This window comes from Ovis aries, chromosome 12 (genome assembly GCF_016772045.2).
Source record: "Ovis aries strain OAR_USU_Benz2616 breed Rambouillet chromosome 12, ARS-UI_Ramb_v3.0, whole genome shotgun sequence".
NCBI classification, from domain to species: domain Eukaryota; kingdom Metazoa; phylum Chordata; class Mammalia; order Artiodactyla; family Bovidae; genus Ovis; species Ovis aries.
In genome coordinates this window covers 64,106,402-64,125,853 of record NC_056065.1, presented here as the reverse complement: position 1 = coordinate 64,125,853, position 19,452 = coordinate 64,106,402, and the positions used below count along the sequence as shown (strand labels likewise).

The window sequence follows — 19,452 nt, the reverse complement described above, 5'->3', positions numbered from 1 at the left end:
CCCAGTTTATGATACCTAGGTTCGAGTTCTGCAGGTGCAGTCGCTTGCCATTACACAGCACTGACAGATAAGATGTGACCTTTCGACTCCGTCCTTGGGGACCTCAAGCTGGCCGCGCAGCGTAGTTCCACAGCCGAGAAAGGGGCTTCCCGGCTCGGGAACGAAGCCACGGGGAGTAGACGGTCCGAAGCGAGGTCTCTGACAACTCGAACGATGCTGAGCGACTGGGCGTGCATCACTCCGCCCCATACTCCTGCCAACTGCAGGAGACTTGGTCCGGCAACCAATCCATCCCAGCTCACGGGTAAGTCCGTGCCAGCCGGACCTTAAGCGGGACCCCGATGACAGGCTGTTGACGGCGGCGGCGGCAGCAAAGCCAAGGCCACCTGCCCCCAGCGCCCATCGCCGCCAACCTAAGACCACCCCCCCCCCCCCCCCGAGACTGGACCGCAGAGAAGCGTTTCTATGGAAACCCCCTAGGGATCACGTGACGGACCCGGAGGCCCAATCGCCTCTTACCTCTACAGGCGGCACCGCTTTGGGCCCTCCCTCCTGCCCCGCCCCCTCCCGCCCCCGCCTCTGTCGCCCCGCTCCTCCCCTTTCCCGCAGAGAGTCCGCACATGCGCGCTGCATCCAGCGCGCTTCCGCCCCGGCGCGCCCGGCTGTGGGGCGCGTGGGGGCGGCGTAGGAGGGTCGAGGAAGGCGCGAGCCTGAGAAGGAAGGAGCGCGGCCAGCGCGCAGGCCCAGAACCACCCGAGACGCGGCTGCCGGCTACGCCTCTGAGCGGAAGAGGGAAGTGGAGGCGCCAGTCTGCGGCTTCCAGCTGGGGCTGGGCTTGCTAAGGTCGAGGCAGCGTCTAGAGGAGGCCTCGGCCGCCGGTCCGGAGCGGGGATGTCGAAGAACACGGTGTCGTCGGCCCGGTTCCGGAAGGTGGACGTGGATGAGTACGACGAGAACAAGTTCGTGGATGAGGAAGACGGGGGCGACGGGCAGGCCGGGCCCGACGAGGGCGAGGTGGACTCCTGCCTGCGGCAATATCCTTCAGTTCGCTGGCCTTCGCGCCCCACCCGACCCCACCCGACCCGGCCCCTCTTCCGGGACCCAGCTGCGGGCAGGGCGTGAGGGCAGGGACCCCCGCTTCCGTGGGCTCCCTGTCGTGAGTGGGCAGGAGGGCTCTTCTATTTCTCCCGAGACCCCCGGGTCCCGCCCTCGGAAACTTACCTTGCCAGCGCGCTGTCCACGCCCCCGATTCCTCAGGTTGCGCCGGGAGTTCTCGCCTCCCGGGGACCGGCGGGGACGGCCGCGCCCTCGCGGCTCTGGTGCTGGTCAGTCGGGGAGCTGCAGGGAGCTTAAGTGGTCCTCTCAGATCGTATTTATCGGGTTTTCATTAGAACCCACGTCCGATCGGGAGGAGCGGGCATTTTTCTTCAGTGATTTTCTTTTTATTGTGGTGGTGGTTTTGTTGTGGCAGCGTTATTTCACGCCGGGAGACATGGGGCGGCTTGCAGAATTGAGGCCCTTCTGTCTGTCTTTTTAAGCTTGTGGACGCCTTTTTTTTTTTTTTTTTAAGAGGAAGGGATTTGACAAAATACAGGTTGCACAGAGTTGGTTAACCAGGGGAAAGGGAATGAGTACAAAACTGCTCAGAAAGAAGCTGGAAGCGTTTTACCTGCTAGACGGAAAATGCATGTAGAGAATCCCTGGAAATATTTTAAATAAACGCCAAAGAATAACATAGGAAAAAGTGAATCATTTGTACAAAACCGAATCATTTTGTAATGATGGAATCGTTTCCGTTAAGTTAAAATGTGGCTGTCAGTTCCTGGTTTGGGTTTTGCATATTTGAATATTCATAACTTTGAGGGAGTATTTGCATGAGCTCTTTTTTCGGAAAAAATGTAAATGTTGCAATAACCCAGGCTGTCGTTTTAGAGATTGTCAATTACTGAATTCACTCATTTCTAATTATTCTTGGGTGTATTCATAAGATTAGGAAGGCTCTTTAGACTTTCCTCATCAGTGGCCTATTAAATTAAATGGGGAAATACATGAGTGAAAATATTTGGTAGCAGCCACAGCTGGTCTTACAGGCACCTAAAATACAGCATTAAACATTTATCAACATACAGATGTTTCTTTGATTTCCGTTACTTTCACAATCAGCTGTTGCTGTTTTGCATTATTTAACATACTTAAGTGTTTGGGGTGGAGGGGAGCAGTCTCATAAGTGAGCCAGTCTGCAAACGGGACGCTTCTCTAGAAGTCCATTAAGCCTTGAAAATAACAGCCTGCCACCAACCATAGTTTTTTTAGTCAGACCTTTTTCTTTAGAACATAAGTGGTGAAGATTATTCTGTGTAGAAACATTCTTCGTGATGCATAAATGATGTTTTGTGAGACTAACTTTTTTTAGGTGACGTGATGACTCTTCAATGGTACTGCTGTATCCCTATAGTGGATCTGCTTTTAAATCAATTCATCTTAAAAAAATAAATAAATAAAATAAATCAATTCATCTTGAAATATAAAGATACTGTCCCTTCTTGTCTCAACAAGAAGAGACAAGCCCTGATCAGGCACTACAGATGGAGGAACAAGTGAACTCTGTGAGGTTTTCCTTTTAGGGCAATGACTGTACATTCTGACAGTGTGATTGGCCTTCTGTTCCTCATTCTTGCTAACTCACTGGTGCTTTCAAAGGAAGACTAAATTTAATAGGTGTGGCCTAAAGCAGTTTGAATGACCTTTATGAAATATGAGAGAAAATATTAAAAAACAGAAAAATTAAGCTGCCACCTACAGGTCATTATTTTATCTTCTGTAATGCCTCTTAACATCAATATTGAGAGATTGCTAATGTATATCATTCAGATTGCTAGAGTAATCTGCCAGCACTTTTCTACCAGCATTTCAATTAATATAGAATATAATTCTAATCAAAGGATAGGCAGACAGTCTGTTTCATTTGGGGACCTAAATAATTCTGATATATATTTTAGAATTTTTTAAATGTCACTCTGGATAATGTTTGCACATGTGTTTTACTGGAAAATGAAAGGTTATTAAGGTGCTCAGTTAATAATTAGAGCCAAGGGTAAAACAGTTTTTGCCTTATTTTTTAAAAATTTAATGCTCTCTTTCATTTTCAGTATTTTATCTTTGATTGACATCCTTGAAACGAACATGTTGAATTTTCCAGTATTGAACGTAGCAACCATAGTAATTTTTCTTTCTATGCATAACACCAAATCTCAAGAACCAGTGGTTCCTGGGAGTTCCAGTGCTTTCCTGAGGGCTGCCCTTTGCTGCTATCCCCTTAACCTCCATCACAGGAAACATGACAGCTGCCCTACAGGCAGCTCTGAAAAACCCCCCCATCAACACCAAGAGTCAGGCAGTGAAGGTGAGTCACAGACAACACACGATCTGTGCTGGCGTCTCAGCCTTCTTACCAGAACCCTCCAAAGTGTCTCACAAAGTGTCAGCAAATGTCTTAACTGTTTGCCGTCTTTGACATAGAAGAGCTTACAATGTAGTTTGATAGGTGGAAAACCTATATAAAAAATTAGTGCTCCAAAATTGAGTTGTGATAACGCTGCGTGGTAGGTAGACTTAAGTTCTAATGACCGAGACATCTGTGTGTTTTCAGAGGAGGCCACTCAGGTCGAATTTGAGCAAAGGCTTGAAGAACAAGTGAAACTTTCACAAAATAAACACATGCTACTTGCTTTTGAAAGATTTTTTAAAATTCTACCATTCTCATAGAATTAAATTCTAATATTTAATTCTGTTAAATATTATTGAAAACTCAGAAATGTGGGGGAATGAAAATAATTATAATTCCATACCTGTAGATAATCATTACTTTTTGTTGTTGCTGTATGCTTATAGAGTTTTTCTATGAGTTTTTCTTTTCATTAAAATAGATAAACTGCTTTTCATCTGTATAGCAGCATACATGAACAGCTTTACTTGGTAATAAGTTTATTTCTATAATATCTTTTTTAACATCTGTATTTTGATAATCCTGCAGTTTAGTTATATATAAACTTTCATCATATATTTATTGACTTTTTTCCTGTCATAAATAGTATTGAAATGAACAATTCTTGGTAAAGTCTGAATTGTTTCCTTTGAATAAATTTCTGGAAGTGAATGGCTGGATTTTAGACTGCACATTTTTTTAAGGCTACATATGGTATTGCCATACTACCCTTCAGAAAAGTTGTAAAATTACATTGCCTCTTAACCATCTTTCAGTAATTCTTAAGAACCTATTTACTTAATTGTTTAAAGCCCAGATTAAATTTTTTTTCTTTTTTTTTTCAGATTAAATTTTAATGTTTAGTTCTGTTAAGTATTGTAGAAAACTCAGCAATATGGGGGAATAAAAATGTAATCGTCCATAATCCCACACCCAGAGCATTGATCCCCCCACTGTCCATAGCCATTCACACATCCTAGGAGCCCCAAGTATCTCCTTAGTTAAATACTAGTAAATAATAACTTAGGTAAATGCATTATTATCTAGGCAACATAATCTTTTATAAGAGGAAATGCTTCTTTGGTTTTTAAAAGTGAGTAACGTCATTGAAATTTCGTTTTACCACCTTCTGCTTTTTTGTGGGTGTTTTTTTTTAATCAGAGCGTGTGGGTGGGAGGTTATAGCTCTCCATACAAGGATATTTTTCTAAACGGATAATTGCATAGTCTTTAAACTGAAGACAGCAAAAGGTGGTAGAAGCATACTGTAAGATCATGACCGGCAGGAATGCAGAAGGTATCACTTTGTGTTGAATAGAAAGAGAAACATTGTTGAAAGGGGAAATTAAGTGTTCTGTGTACTTGGCTTGCTAGGTGAAAAGCAACTGCTGTTGGAGCAGTCATTCATCAAAGAAAAAGATCATTATAAATGAAGACCACTCTAATACCTATAGTCACTTGACTATAGATGTGAAATGAAAAATAAGTTTTAGAAACTTAAATTTTTATTTATTAATAACATTTCTGAAGGATGCATCAGGGTAGAACTATAATTCAGTTTCCTTCTTTTGGTCTATTTTTTTTAAATCAAGAAGTGAAATGTATTGATTTAATACATTGATAATTTGTTACATCTATCTGTAAGTAAACCCTTTCAGCTCTACCTTCAAATATGTCGAGACTCTGTCTGCTTCTGGCTGCCTCTGCTGCTGCCATGCCAGCCAAAGCCAGCCTGTCTTGGTGCAGGAACTTCCAAGCTGGCTTCCAGGCTTCTGTCTCCTGCTCCCCCGACCCTCCTGCTGCCCCGGGCTTATTTTCAATATGACAGCCAGCTGGTCCTGTTAAAATGTAAGTCAGATGACATCACTCTTTTTAGAAAGAAAGAAAGCGAAAGTGAAGTCGCTCAGTACCATAGCCTACCAGGCTCCTCCCTCCATGGGATATGTAAGTCAGATGACATCACTCTTTTTAGAAAGAAAGAAAGCAAAAGTGAAGTCGCTCAGTACCATAGCCTACCAGGCTCCTCCCTCCATGGGATTCTCCAGGCAAGAGTACTGGAGTGGGTTGCCATTTCCTTCTCCAGGGGATCTTCCTGACCCAGGGATCGAACCCAGGTCTCCCGCATTCCAGGAAGACACTTTAACCTCTGAGCCACCAGGGAAGTCCAACAGCTTCTCATTTCTGTGACTGGAGGCCAGAGTTCTCATAAGGGCCTGCAGGGTTTACGCGTTCTGTCTTCCTACTGCCTCTCTGACTTCCTGCCCTGCACTCCACTCCAGCCCCCTTCATCTTCTTGCTGTCCCTTGAGCACACTGAACACACGCTAGCAGCAGTTACTCTTCTCTCTCTGAAATGTTTGCCTCAGATACACCCAAGGTGTCCTCTTCCTTTCTTCAGGTCTCTACCCGAATGTCACACTCGCAGTGCAGCCTTTCTAAAAACTGGAACTACCCAACACAAAAATGAGACTGAACGATCTGTTGTTTATTTACCTTCAGGATCGCGCAGGCAGCATTGTCTTGAAGGTGCTCATCTCTTTTAAAGCTAACGATATTGAAAAAGCAGTTCAATCCCTGGACAAGAATGGTGTGGATCTCCTAATGAAGTATATTTATAAAGGCTTTGAGAGCCCCTCTGACAATAGCAGTGCTGTGTTATTGCAGTGGCATGAAAAGGTAAGTCATGAATTATACAATCTGTATGACTGGTTCCTTTGTAATGGAAAAAACATTGACAACCTCTAGCCTAAATACCTGTTTTGACTCTTTGGTTATACATTGGTGGTTACTACAAATAAATGCATGAAAATGAAAGTTTAGATTTATGCTTGCTAGCCTTGGTCTTGAGATGCTGATTTGAATTCTTTAACAATTGCCAAAAGCTGGAAAACCCACGCATCCATGAACAGATGAACGTGCATGCATGCGTGTGCAGTCGCTCTGCTCATTCATGTCCAACTGCGCAGCCCCATGAACCATAGCCCACCAGGCTCGTCTCCATCAGATCTTTCAGGCAAGAATACTGGAGTGGGTTGCCATTTTCTCCTCCAGGGTATTAGCCCACATCTCCTGCATTGCAAGTGGATTCTTTACCATTGAGCCATCAGGGATGCCCAAACAGATGAACAGAATCTGACACAGACATACAAGGGAATATTACTTGACCAGAAAATGTTTATCTACATGGTACAGCATGAATGAACCTTGAAAACATTATGCAAAGTGAAATAAACCAGATACAAAAAGACACAAAATACTGTATTCCACAAAATACTGTGATGGCTCAGATGGTAAAAGCGTCTGCCTACAATGCAGGAAGCCTGGGTTCGATCCCTGGGTTGGGAAGATCCCTTGGAGAAGGAAATGGCAACCCACTCCAGTATTCTTGCCTGGAAAATTCCATGGACAGAGGAGCCTGGTAGGCTACAGTCCATGGGGTCGCAAAGAGTCGGACATGACTGAGCGACTTCACTTCACTTCACTTCCGCTTGCATGAAATATCTAGAATAGGCAGGTTCATAGAGACAGAAAATGGATTAGAAATTACCAGTGCCTGTGGAGAAGGGAGACTGGAGAGTTATTGCTTAATGGGTACAGAGTTTCTGTTTGGAGAGATGGGAAAGTATTGTAAATAGATAGTGGTGATGGCTATACAATATTTGAACGTAATTAATGCCACTGAATTTTATATTTAAAGATGGCTAATGTGGCAAATTTTATGTTACATATTTTATCACAGTTCTAAAAAATGAAATCAGGAGTAGGATCAAGAATTCTTAATTTCTTTTTTCTGTTTTCATGCATTTTGCTTTGCAGTATTAGCAGATGCTGGTACACTATCCATCCCCCCAGCCCCTCCTCTCCCAAAAAAAAGGCTATGGAGGATTTTTAGCTTTAGGTGAAAAATTGGTAAGGTAATTTTTAATACCCAGCTCTTACATTATATTGATAATATTTGAATAAAACATGTTACAGTTACCAAAAACTCAGTTTTTCAGAATCTATTGTCTGGATATCTGAGTGAAAACACCCTTACAATGTATGAACAGGTAGCAGAACTTACTGTTTAACCTGGATCAAGTCACTTCATTCTTCATACATTGTCAAATAAAAAGAGCTAACTTTTGTGGATAGGATTATTATAACTCTCACTTTTCCCAAGACAGCCCAAGTTTATGCCTGTTCCAACGTAATTATGGATAGTTCCCTTTTACTCTACAGTGTATCAATTTGGAGAGTAATTCGTATAGTCATCGTGTTCATGGAGTACTTCCTATTCATGAGCCACTGTATCCTTTTTTTAATTGAGGTCTAATTGCTTTGTACAGCCACTACACTTTTAGTTTCTGTTTCATGTGATCCTTACAGCAACCCTATGAGATATAGAAACATCTTTATTGTCCTCAGTTCACAGATGAAAGAGCCAGCTTTGAAACCTATCATCTTAGTTTCAGTATAGTTTCAGGATCATACCAAACATTGACTGAGTACTTCTTGTATTCCAAGCACTTTATCAATGTTAACTCAATTAACTAATCCTCATAAAATACTATGGAGGAATGCTAATTACTTCCCTCTTTCACATGGGGAACTGAGGCATGTGTCAAGCCTTCTTTTCTTCCTAACAGTCACCAGTTTTTCCCAGCCTTATCCCCTAAATACTTCTTAGATCGTCCACTCAACCATCTCTAATGCAGCTGTTCTCAGCCTCTCTCACAGTTTGTTGCCAGGGTTTCCTAAAATGGTCTCTTGGCTATCAGTTTTTCCTCCCTCAAATCTGTTCTCCACCCAGTTGCCAGAATGATCTCTCTAGTGTCCAGATCTACCCTTGTAAGTCCCCTGCAGAACTGAGTCCAAATTCCCAGGTCCAGCCTCATCTTCCATGTTGTTCTTCCCCACATGCTGTAGCAGTAAGCATAGTAATGTGTTGTGGTAGCTGGACATACCATAATATTCCACACCTCTATAGCTTTGCTTATGATTTTCACTCTGCCCCGAGCCTCCTTATCCTTTTATGTCAGTCTGTCACCTACTTATCCACTTAATGTGTCATTTTCTCGAGGAAGCTGTAAGCTCACCATTCCACTTTCCTCTGCACCCTCAGGGTGTGTATACGCCCCTCCTCTGTGCTTTCCTAGCACCCACAGCATAGCTCTAAATAGCCTATGGATATGTCTGTCTCTTCCCTGTCTCGATGTATTTATTCACTTCTGTACCCCCAGCCTCTAGCACAGTACCCAATACACACAGGTGTTTCAGTGAGTGTTTTTGAGCACAAGCAAACCAGAGCTTCAGATTCCTAATACTTAATCACAACTTCCAGTTTTTCCATGTAATGTCAAAGTTCCTAAGTTCTTAGCTATTAAGTAGTATTTTCTTAGCTTGAGAAAAGAAAAATCTGACAAACTCCGAGTGCTTTAAACTGGAGCTTAGTACTGTCGAACCCAGTTTGAATTTCTTCCTGGCACTGCTGAGAATAAGAGCAGCATGAAATATCCTTAATTTAAATTCATGGTGAGATTTAAATTTATGGGCTTCCCTGGTGGCTCAGAGGTTAAAGCATTTGCCTGCAATGCAGGAGACCTGGGTTTGATCCCTGGGTCGGGAAGATCCCCTGGAAAAAGAAATGGCAACCCACCCCAGTACTCTTGCCTGGAGAATCCCATGGACGGAGGAGCCTGGTGGGCTACAGTCCACAGGGTCGCAAAGAGTCGGACAAGACTGAGTGACTTCACTTTCACTTTCACTTTCTATATTTAAATGTATACCCTAACCCCAGCCCTAACCTGTTTTTGGCAAGAACATCATGCTGCAGATCTCTAAGAACATACTGTTATTTGAGAACAACACACTAGAATGTCAACTAGCATCTCAGTAGAAGGTGAGTGCCTGCGAGCAGGCACTCAAAAGGATTTTTGGTTGTTGCTGTTTCTGCGTCCCCAGTGCCATGAACAGTGCCTGGCCCATAATAGGTGCTCGAGAAATACTTGTTAAAAAAATTAGCGAATCCAAAATCAGTTGCTGCGCACGCCCTTCCTTGAAGAAAAATGTTTTACTTGGTGTGAGAACTGAGCCTTTACGATTCTGTCCATACTGACATTTTGGTTTGTGTTTAGGCGCTTGCTGCTGGAGGAGTGGGGTCCATCGTTCGAGTCTTGACTGCAAGGAAAACCGTGTAGTCCGGCGGGAACTGGATTTCTCCCATGGGGTGGGAGTTGCTGGCACCAAGACCAAAACAACCAAATGCCACCGCTGCCCCGCGGGTAGCATCTGTTCCTCTCAGCTTTGCCTTCTTGCTTCCTTTTCATATCTATACAGAAGAAAATTACATACATATCAGTTTTCCCTAAATGAAAATTGGGATACGATAAAAGAAATATTTCAACAAGAGTGTGTCATGATCTCAGAATGATTTCAGTGACGTGGATACCAGTCTGTACATAGCATAATTTACACTCAACTTTAATTGTGCAATTGTTCCCCTATTGGCTGGGTTTTCCTTTGTTTGTTGTTTGTTTTTTGGGGAGGGGTTTTTTGGCTTTGACTAATAGTGAGAAATTTGATCAGAATTGGAGGCCAGTTTCTTAACTCATTGCTAGCCAGGAAATGATCTCTATATATTTAAAAAAGTTTGAGAGACTGTCAGCTATTAACATTGCAAAACTGGACCAAACTTCCCTTATTTAAACGAACTGTGTCTCTGGAACAGGCGGTGGCTGACCGCCATGGCCAAGTCCAGCTCTGTCTCTGCTTCCCTCCAGACGATGTGCATTCAGGTCTGCTGTCTCCTCTCCGCATCCCGGAATCGTGGCCTCTGAGCTTCTGTGTGGCCACCCAGGGTACAGAGCAGCGAATCTTGTTCTACACAAATGCATCTAGAAAATGCCAGAGCCTGTTTGGCACGAGCATACACTTTGTTTTCCGATAATATGACCCTATTTGGGGAAACTACTCCAAATCAGAAAAGATGTGGAAACTATGATGTAGTTCAAACTCTGGGCAGCCTCTGAATGAAGAGATATTTTCTTTAGACTTATAGTAGCTGCCTTCGACATCATGAGGTATATAACTAGTATTTAATATGTCCTATCAATGTCTTCTTCAGTGTTCTTCAGGGTAATTTGGACCTCAAAGGATTTGGTTCGGATCCAAATACATACACATTCTGTATTTTAGGTCAGTGTTTTTTTAAAAAAAGAAAATACCACACATCGAAAAGTGTTTACTTTGTTGGACAAACCAAATGTATTCTCACAAGATGACCGGTGCTTATGAAAAATTATAATTATTCAGTAGCTCTAAAGCAAACCACCTGAATGCTTATGACCAAGCGGGAAATCAGAGTGTATCTAGTATTTACATCTGACACCAGTTTCATAATCACTGACCTGTGTGAAAACTGGTGCAGAAATTCTGTAAACTCTTGGCTGTTTTTGATACCTGCTTTTTGTTCTGTTTTGTAAAAATGATAATCTTCAGAAAATAAATTGTCAGTGTTGAATAATTTATTTTTGTCTTACTTTAATACTTATGAAGGCATAGTTAATGAAGAGGAAAGATTTCCTTTTTCACCACCAGGTTATTATACTCTTTGACAAGAACTAATTTTGCATAGAAGGTTTATATGACTACTTTATTCAAATAGAAGATAGTAGAGAAGAGGAAAGAGTCATTAAATGTTAATAATGAAGTGATTATTAAAATCACTCACTCTGGAGTGATTCCATAGCTCTTTAGAAGCCTGATGAACACCACTCCCAGCTCCCAAGCTCTTTGTTACACCTCTCATCTACTGTCCTTATCTACTCAACGCATTTTCTCTTTTACCACTACACCTGACAAGATTCCTATGTCAAAGCTTTAGAAATTTACAAGCAGTTCAGAGGGCTATGAGTAAGAGACACTAAACTACAGATAATACAGGTGGTCGAGTAGGTATAACAACCACATACAAACTTTAAATGAAAACAAGTGATATTGCAACAGTGGTGGTTTAGTTACTAAGTCGTGTCTGACTTGTGATCCCGTGGACTTGGAACCTGCCAGGCTCCTCTGACCATGGGATTCTCCAGGCAAGAATACTGGAGCAGGTTGCCATTTCCTTCTCTAGGGGATCTTCCCAATCTAGGAATCGAACCTAGTTCTTCTGCCTTGCAGGCAGATTCTTTACCGACTGAGCTACGAGGGAAGCCCAAATGGCAATACTTTTTCATAAAATCCTTCTTAATACCTCTTCCATGACTATAGCGTTGGAGGAAATTCCAGAATTCTATATTTTATAGTCATAAGAATGATTGTACTCAAAATTTGCCAACAGCTTTTCTCAGGAGAAACTATATAACAAATAGAACAGCATCAGTATGGAGTCAGAATGCATGCCAGCTGTTTTCACAAGTGGCTCGACTGATGCGTCTCAGCTAAACATCAGCCCAAGTGATGCTGACCGTGACAGAGCACCATCCTGAAAAGAGTGAAAGGAAGCATGAATTGTGGGAAAAAGATAAATGCTAAGGGGCCCTCTGAGCACCTATGCCCTTCTACTTCAATCCCAGTGGTTTTATTTGTTTTTAACTATTTTTGTGTGTTTTGTCTTTGCCACTTTTAAGGGGGGGAAATGGCACACAGACCCTTTGTTGGGGCTTCCCTGGTGGCTCAGTGGTAGAGAAGCAGCCTGCCAGTGCAGGAGACACAGGTTCCATCTGTGGGTCGGCAAGACGCCCTGAAGAAGGAAATGGCAACCTACTGCCATATTCTTGCCTGGAAAACTCCATGGACAGAGGAGCCTGGTGGGCTTCAGTCCATGGGGTCACAAGAGAGTCAGACGCAACTTAGTGACTAAACAACAACAAGCCTTTGTTAGTTGTTCAGTAACAGCACTGTTTAGGTAACAGTCACTTGATCGTAAGTATGATGAGGTGTTAGAGAAATCCAGCAACACAAAGGTGAAATCCATCTGGAGATGGGACAAATTAACTGAGTCTTTTTAAAGCATGTACCGTGTTCCCCAGGATCACAAAGTACATAGTGGAAGAGTAATGTCTGGATCTTGCTCACAAGTTGCTTTCAGCCTCATTGGGAAGTAAGATTTAAGCATTCTAAAGTTAATGTCATATAATGTAGTATTATGCCCCTTAACTGTTGATCCCGAGAAGGGCCGGCACCTGTCTTCCTGGGAGAACTAGCTGGGAAAACTGGCTGTCCCACCCCAAACAAAGACAAGAAGACACCAAAGCAGAATGGTCCTTGGGGCCCCTTCCCTCCAGCTCCAAGAATCCGCCTACAATGCAGGAGACCCTGGTTCGACTCCTGGGTTGGGAAGATCCCCTGGAGAAAGGCTAGGCTACCCACTCCAGTATTCTTGGGCTTCCCTTGTGGCTCAGCTGGTAAAAAATCAGCCTTCAGTGCAGGAGACCTGGGTTTGATCCCTGGGTTGGGAAGATTCCCTGGAGAAGGGAAAGGCTACCCATTGCAGTATTCTGGCCTGGAGAATTCCATGGACTGTACAGTCCATGGGGTCGCAAAGAGTCGGACACTACTGAGCGACTTTCACTTCACTCCCTCCCGCAGGAGATGCTGTTCCCAACTTGTCATCCTTCTATTACTTAATGTCTGAACAAACTCTTTTGGGCCTGCTTCTTTCTCTAGAATTAGGAAGTGTGCTCCTAGGCCAAAGCTTCCCAAAGAGGTGTCTGTTCATCCCTAGGGGTTCTGCAAATGAGTTCTTGGGTACCTGCCAATTCTGAAGAAGATTTTACAATGTGTCCCCAGGGACTTCCAGTTGTCCAGTGGCTAAGACAGCATGCTGCCAATGTAGGGGGGCTTGGTTCCATCCCTGGTCAGGAAGCTATATCCCACATGACATGACTGAGTTTGCCTGCCCCAACTACAAAGATCCCACATGCAGCACCTACAAGATCCTGTATGCTGCAATGACGACCTAAGACATGGCACAGCCAAATAAAATTTTTTTAAATTTAGACAATTTTTTAAAAATTAGAAACTTTAATTAAAATTAAAAATGTGTCCTCGTTTCTTGGTGCTCCAGTTTTCTCACCTTTTAGAAAATGGGGCAATAATAATAGTGTTGTAGGAATTACAGAAAGCATTTAGTGGCTCTCACATGTTTGGTTGAACCATATGAAACTGCTATCTTTGTAAGACAAGACGATGGAATAGTGGCAATTTTATAATTTTCAAGCCAATACTAAGTGTTCAATAAGTGTTACTTTTAAAAATTTATTTAATTTGAATGTATTATTTGGTAATTTTTGTTTTGCTTTTAAATCTATGACAGGGGCTTTAAAGGAGCTTCATCCTAATTTTCTATCTGTGTATATGTGAGTAGCAGTATAATTATTATAACAAGGATTAATTGGTTGACAGTGCAGGTAGGAGAGGTTCTGTCTGTGAGCCTTTTTCTCTTTAAAGGGGAAAGCATTTTTCAAATTTGAGAGATCCTACCCTAGACCTTTCCCAGTCTGCCTCATTTAATTCACCTGCCCTGTGTTTTCATCCTCACATCAGGATGCTGATCTTAGTTTGGGGTCAGTTAGAAAATCTGACAAGCAAGCTGGGCTTTTGATTTCTCCTGATAGAACACGACACTGGGAAGACCTTTCACACCTTTGCAGACTGGAGAGCAGACAGTTCTGAACCAGCGTCTTGATCCAAGTGAGTGCCCAGATACCTTGCTTGCTCACTAGGGGCTGATGGTGAGAATTTTATTGGCCAGCAGGCATATGCCAAGTATGGCTCCAAGCGCTTTATGGGTATTATCTCCTTTAGTCCTCGTAAGAGCCCTATGCCATAGGCGGTGTGATTTCCCCCATGTTGCAGATGAGGAAACTGAGGTACAGAGAGGTTAAGAAACCTGCCCATGGTCAATCAGCTATCAGGAATTCTAACCTGGGCTGGCTCCAGAACCTGTGCCCTTGGCGACTGCACCCCAGTCTGTCCAGGCTTTATCTGTTTGTCCTCGAAACAATCCTAGGTGATAGGTAGAGGGCTGGGGTCTTCCCGGCTCTGGAGCAGGCTCCTAACCCACCTCACCCCGCCTGCTCTGCTGCCCGGTGCCCAGTCAACCCTGTGTGCTGTGTCCACGTGGCTCCCTGTAGACTGGCCTCCTTTCCAGCCCCAGTGCCTCGGCCCCTCCTTGGGGTGACATTGTTTCTCCAACCTTTCTTAAAATAGTTAAAAAGCGTCTGTGAATTCTCCTGACTTGAATTGCCCCTTTGCCCTAGGGGTGAGCTAGCATTCTTTCCCCATTGAGTGCTCCTTGGAGAGCTGCCCACAGGCAGTGCTGGAGGACCAACTGAGAAGGATGGAGTTACTTAGTTAGTTGATGGTTTTCTTCCGCTCTAACACCACTTTCCCAATTTTGAGAAGGCCTGCCTTCCTGAATGTGCTGGATATCCTCTTTCTCTTTTTTTTCCTTTCCATGAGTAGAATGACAGCATGTATTTTTGTTTATTAACCTAATCCTCTCAGAGAAAAGGCAAGAACATTATTAGGAGTAGTAAAAGTGGTGGGTTTTTTTTTACATTACTATGGCCAGAGGTGGCTGATCCAGGTTTCTAAGGAAGAGGTCTCCTTAAGAAAAAGAATATATGAATTACAATCCTAAAATTGAAATAGGGTCTGGGCAGGGGCACATGCTGTCGGGGACCCTGAGGCTTACCCTTCACTACATGATAAATTCACCTCTGGCTGTGACACTTGGGAATTTGAACATCTTTTGTTTTCTCCAATTCCTCTTGTTTCTAGTGTCCTATTACTGGTACACAGTATTTGTAGATGGATTGAATCCTTGTTGAGGGAGTAGCAAGATCAGGGTGGACTGGAATAAAGGGAGACAGATCAGTCTGAACTTGACCTTGCACGGGCAGAAGGGGCAGGTCCAACTGAAATGGAAGGAGTATAAAGATGAGAAAGTTGAAGTAGGTTTCATTGTTGCTGTTTTATGGGTTTAATGTTTTAACATAATGTTATAGACAGTGAAATTTATTTATTAAGAGGATTAAGTTTTGGTAAAGTATCTTCATGAGGCATTCAAAAAAGTCACAAGCTTTTCAAAAAAAATTTTTAGCTGAAATAGACATTGATGATTACTTAGTCTTACCCTCCCCCCTTTATTTAAATTTAAAGTATTTATTTATTCATCTGGGGCTGCGCTGGGTCTTGATTGCTGTGTGCAGGCTTTCTCTAGTTGCAGCAAGTCGGGGCTACTCTCTGGTTGTGGTGGTTGGGCTTCTCATTGTGGTGGTTTCTCTTGTCGCAGAGCACTTGCTCTAGAGTGTGGGGTCAGTCGTTGTGGCGTGAGGTCTTAGTTGCCCCGTGGCGTGTAAAAACCTCCAGGAGCAGGGATCGAACCCATGTCCCTGGCAGGGATCGAAGCCCGCCTCAATGGCAGGAAGATTCTTAACCACTGGACCACTAGGGAAGTCCCTCACCCCTTTTATAGTAGTAAAAGAATGGGAAATTTTATAAGAAAGACAGCATCTTAAGTTAACAGTAGAGAGCTTCACTTATAAAAATGGAAATGAATAATTTTATCCTTTAAATATTTTTCATCATTTCTTAAAATGTTAAGTTCATTTCAAAGTAGTCTGAAACATTGAAACAACTTTAAAAGTCCTACAAAAGGTCCTTGAGGCCCAGAGTTACCCAAGTTTATGAAATGCATGAAATACAATACAGATATAGCACAAATAGCAGGAAACCAAAGACGAAGTACTCCCAGCGTGTGGTAGTGATGGCTTTTAATTTCCAAAGCAAGGTTCTCAGGGAGAGTAGCTGGTGCTGCAGTGCTGAGCTCAGTCGCTGAGTCATGTCCAACTCTTTGCATCCCATGGTCTGTGGCCATCCCTGCTCCTCTGTCCATGGAAGTTTCCAGGCAAGAATACTGAAGTGGGTTGCCATTTCCTTCTCCAGGGTCAGGAAGTTGACCCAGGGATCGAATCTGCGTCTTCTGCGTTAGCAGGCGGATTCTTTTCCACTGAGCCACCTAGGAAGCCCCTAACAGTAGTTAGACTAAAACACAAAAGCCACCCTTTATTGAGTACTGAGTATGTGTCAGTACCATCATATTTTGTTTTCAGAACTGAAGCTTGAGAAGAGATAAAAGACACACAGTTGGTAGGAACCGGATTCCTACTCAGATCTGTCCGACTCCCAAGTCATACCCCACTTCTTACACAGCTCCGGTGCTTGGGGAATGCAGATGTTTCCAGGACAGAGAAACTTTCTCTGGACATCTCAAATCTTAATACTTGAGGATTACTGTTGAGAGACAAAACCTCCTCAGGAACTCTTTAAAGATGTGGAAGTTAACAAGCATAGAAATCAGAAGAGAGGTTTGGGGAAGCGCTGCAATGCTGGAGGCATACTCAGCAGCACACAAAGCATGGCATTGCTATTTGTTCATTGTGAGTTTTACTTGCCTTTTGATGATTTCTAAAGTATGAGGCAGAGGCCAATTCCCACAACATATGTAACTCCTCTAGAAAAGAGAAAAGTGACTGAGAGTTGGGGTCCTTAAAGTGTATCGTTTCTCTTGTGTCTTGCTTTTCATCCAGTATTTTTTTAGTTGGAGTATAGTTGAGAGTTGGACTATAAAGAAAGCTGAGTGCCAAAGAATTGATGCTTTTGAACTGCGGTGTTGGAGAAGACTCCTGAGAGTCCCTTGGTCTGCAAGGTGATCAAACCAATCAATCCTAAAGGAAATAAGTCCTGAATATTCATTGGAAGGACTGATGCTGAAGCTTAAACTCCAATACTTTGGTCACCTGATGTGAAGAACTGACTCACTGGAAAAGACCCTGATGCTGGAAAAGACTGAGAACAGGAGGAGAAGGGGATGACAGAGGATGAGATGGTTGGATGCCGTCACTGACTCAATGGACATGAGTTTGAGCAAACTCTGGGAGTTGGTGATGGACAGGGAAGCCTGGAGTGCTGCAGTCCATGGGGTGGCAAAGAGTCAGACATGGCTGAGCAACTGAAGTGAACTGAACTGATAGTCGCTTGACAATATTATGATAGTTTTGCTGTACAAGGAAGTGAATCAGCTATATGAATACATATATCTCCTCCCTCTTGAACCTCCCTCAAACCCCCACCACCCTACTCCTCTGGGTCACCTCAGAGATCAATCTGAGCTCCCTATACTACACAGCAGCTTCCTGCTAGATTCCTGTTTTCCATATTTTCATAGACGATGTCTTTTTTAAAAATTTGGCTATGTTGGGTCTTAGTCATGGTGATGTGGGATCTTAGTTTCCTGACCAGGGTTTGAACCTAGGTCCCCTGCGTTGGAAGCACAGAGTCTTGGCCACTGGACCACCAGGGAAATCCCTAGATGATGTCTTTTAACTAACGAAATTCTATTTTCATTCATTTCATCATAATTCCATTTAGCAAGAACCAGAGCTACAATTCTCATTTCATTAGTCAAGTTAAACAGACTATTGGTCATAAACTAAAAATTATTTATTTGCTTAATTGATCCATGTTGTCCACCTTCAATATAATCATGTGGTGTTCCATTTTGGAAGTACCCTGAATTGCAAGCTTATTTCTGTCCACACTTCTGGGGTGCCCTCACATTCCAGTTTTAAGATTGAAGATTAGAGTTTTTATATGGGAATCCTGGGGAATGGGAAATTCCTGAGATAACTCTGGGCTTGAGGAAGTTGGGATCATAATCACAGACGGCATGGATAAGGAACCCAACCACCACTCACCAGGCACTCAGCCAATAACAAACGTCTGACTGGGCTCCTCGTCCATGGTGCCATCACATGTCTGCAGGCGTCGCACAGCACCGTCTCACGCCAGCTGGGTTTGGGCGGGTTTGGGTAAGTTCTTACCCGCTGTGATCTGCCAGCATCGCACAGCACCATCTCACACCAGCTGGGTTTGGACGGGTTTGGGTAAGTTCTGACCCACTGTGATGGGCCTCCACTCTTCCCACTTCTTGTTTGCCTTTGCACTCTCTCCTTTCCTCTCCCTAATTCTTTGCTCTCTATTTTCTTCTTCTCTTTCTCCGGTCCCTGCATCTACCGCCTTCCTCCATTTTCTCCTCTCTCTCTCCTTAGTTTATCTGATGCCCATGCTCTCAGAATCATTTCTAATAATTAAATATGTGGTTCTCAGGCACATTAAGTAATGCCCTCCCACAGTTCCCCAAATGGCTCCAAATACTTGAAATGCTTCTTTCTATACTGCAAAAATGCTGATTTTTATTTCTATAGATTGCTTTGGCCAACAACTGAGCAAATAACCCAAAATCTAAGACCAAGTTTTAATTATGTTATTTTCTCTTTAGATTTATGAATAACTTCGACTTACAGAGAAAAGAAAGTACAAAAGCACACCAAAGTGATTGAGAACGGGAAGGTAAGCCCAATTATAAAGCAAACTGAATGGGCTCAGAACATTTTAGAAATGGGGTGCTCTAAACAAGGCTTCTTTCATTCATATTCCTGCCGTGGATCTTTGCCCTACCCCTTCTCTGCCTAGTCGAACGTCATTGGCAGAATACATGAAAACTGCTATGTTAAAATGTTCTGTAAGCTAAAATGCAGGTGCCTCATACCAGCCAGTCAAGCTACAGAAGCCTGGGACACCCAGAACTACAGCATAACATCTGCCTCAAGGTGGCGCTATATCCCTACACTGATGAACCGCAAGCCCCGGAAAACACACAGTTCACTCTTATTTCCACTTTCCTTCACCACTTATGTTACTTGGACGTTTAAAGACAGTAAACATCAATTATCTATGCTTGCATCTCTCTTGCTACGAGATAGTAGCCTAAAGGCTGGATACATGAAATACAAATTGAATGGTATATGACTCACCTGAATTTCGCAGGCCAGCATTCTAAGACTTGCATATTTCCTAGCCCAGCATTTGGCTGATGTTCTCCGGGACACCCTCTTGACCTTCCTACTAGACTCTATGGCCTTCT

At 43.2% G+C, this 19,452-nt stretch overlaps 1 protein-coding gene and 1 non-coding gene across 2 annotated transcripts; one reads left to right on the top strand and one right to left on the bottom strand.

Moving 5' to 3' along the window:
- The first annotated feature begins 804 nt into the window (after positions 1-804).
- On the top strand, positions 805-10,990 carry ARPC5 (actin related protein 2/3 complex subunit 5). Its single transcript, XM_060396692.1, has 4 exons — positions 805-1,035; positions 3,332-3,403; positions 5,982-6,158; positions 9,599-10,990. The coding sequence occupies exons 1-4, from the start codon at positions 892-894 to the stop codon at positions 9,659-9,661; spliced, it is 456 nt and encodes a 151-aa protein (XP_060252675.1). The 5' UTR covers positions 805-891; the 3' UTR covers positions 9,662-10,990.
- A 6,766-nt stretch (positions 10,991-17,756) lies between these two features.
- TRNAG-UCC (transfer RNA glycine (anticodon UCC)) lies at positions 17,757-17,829 on the bottom strand. The gene has a single exon. It is a non-coding gene; the product is annotated as a tRNA-Gly (tRNA).
- Between the last annotated feature and the right edge of the window lie 1,623 nt (positions 17,830-19,452).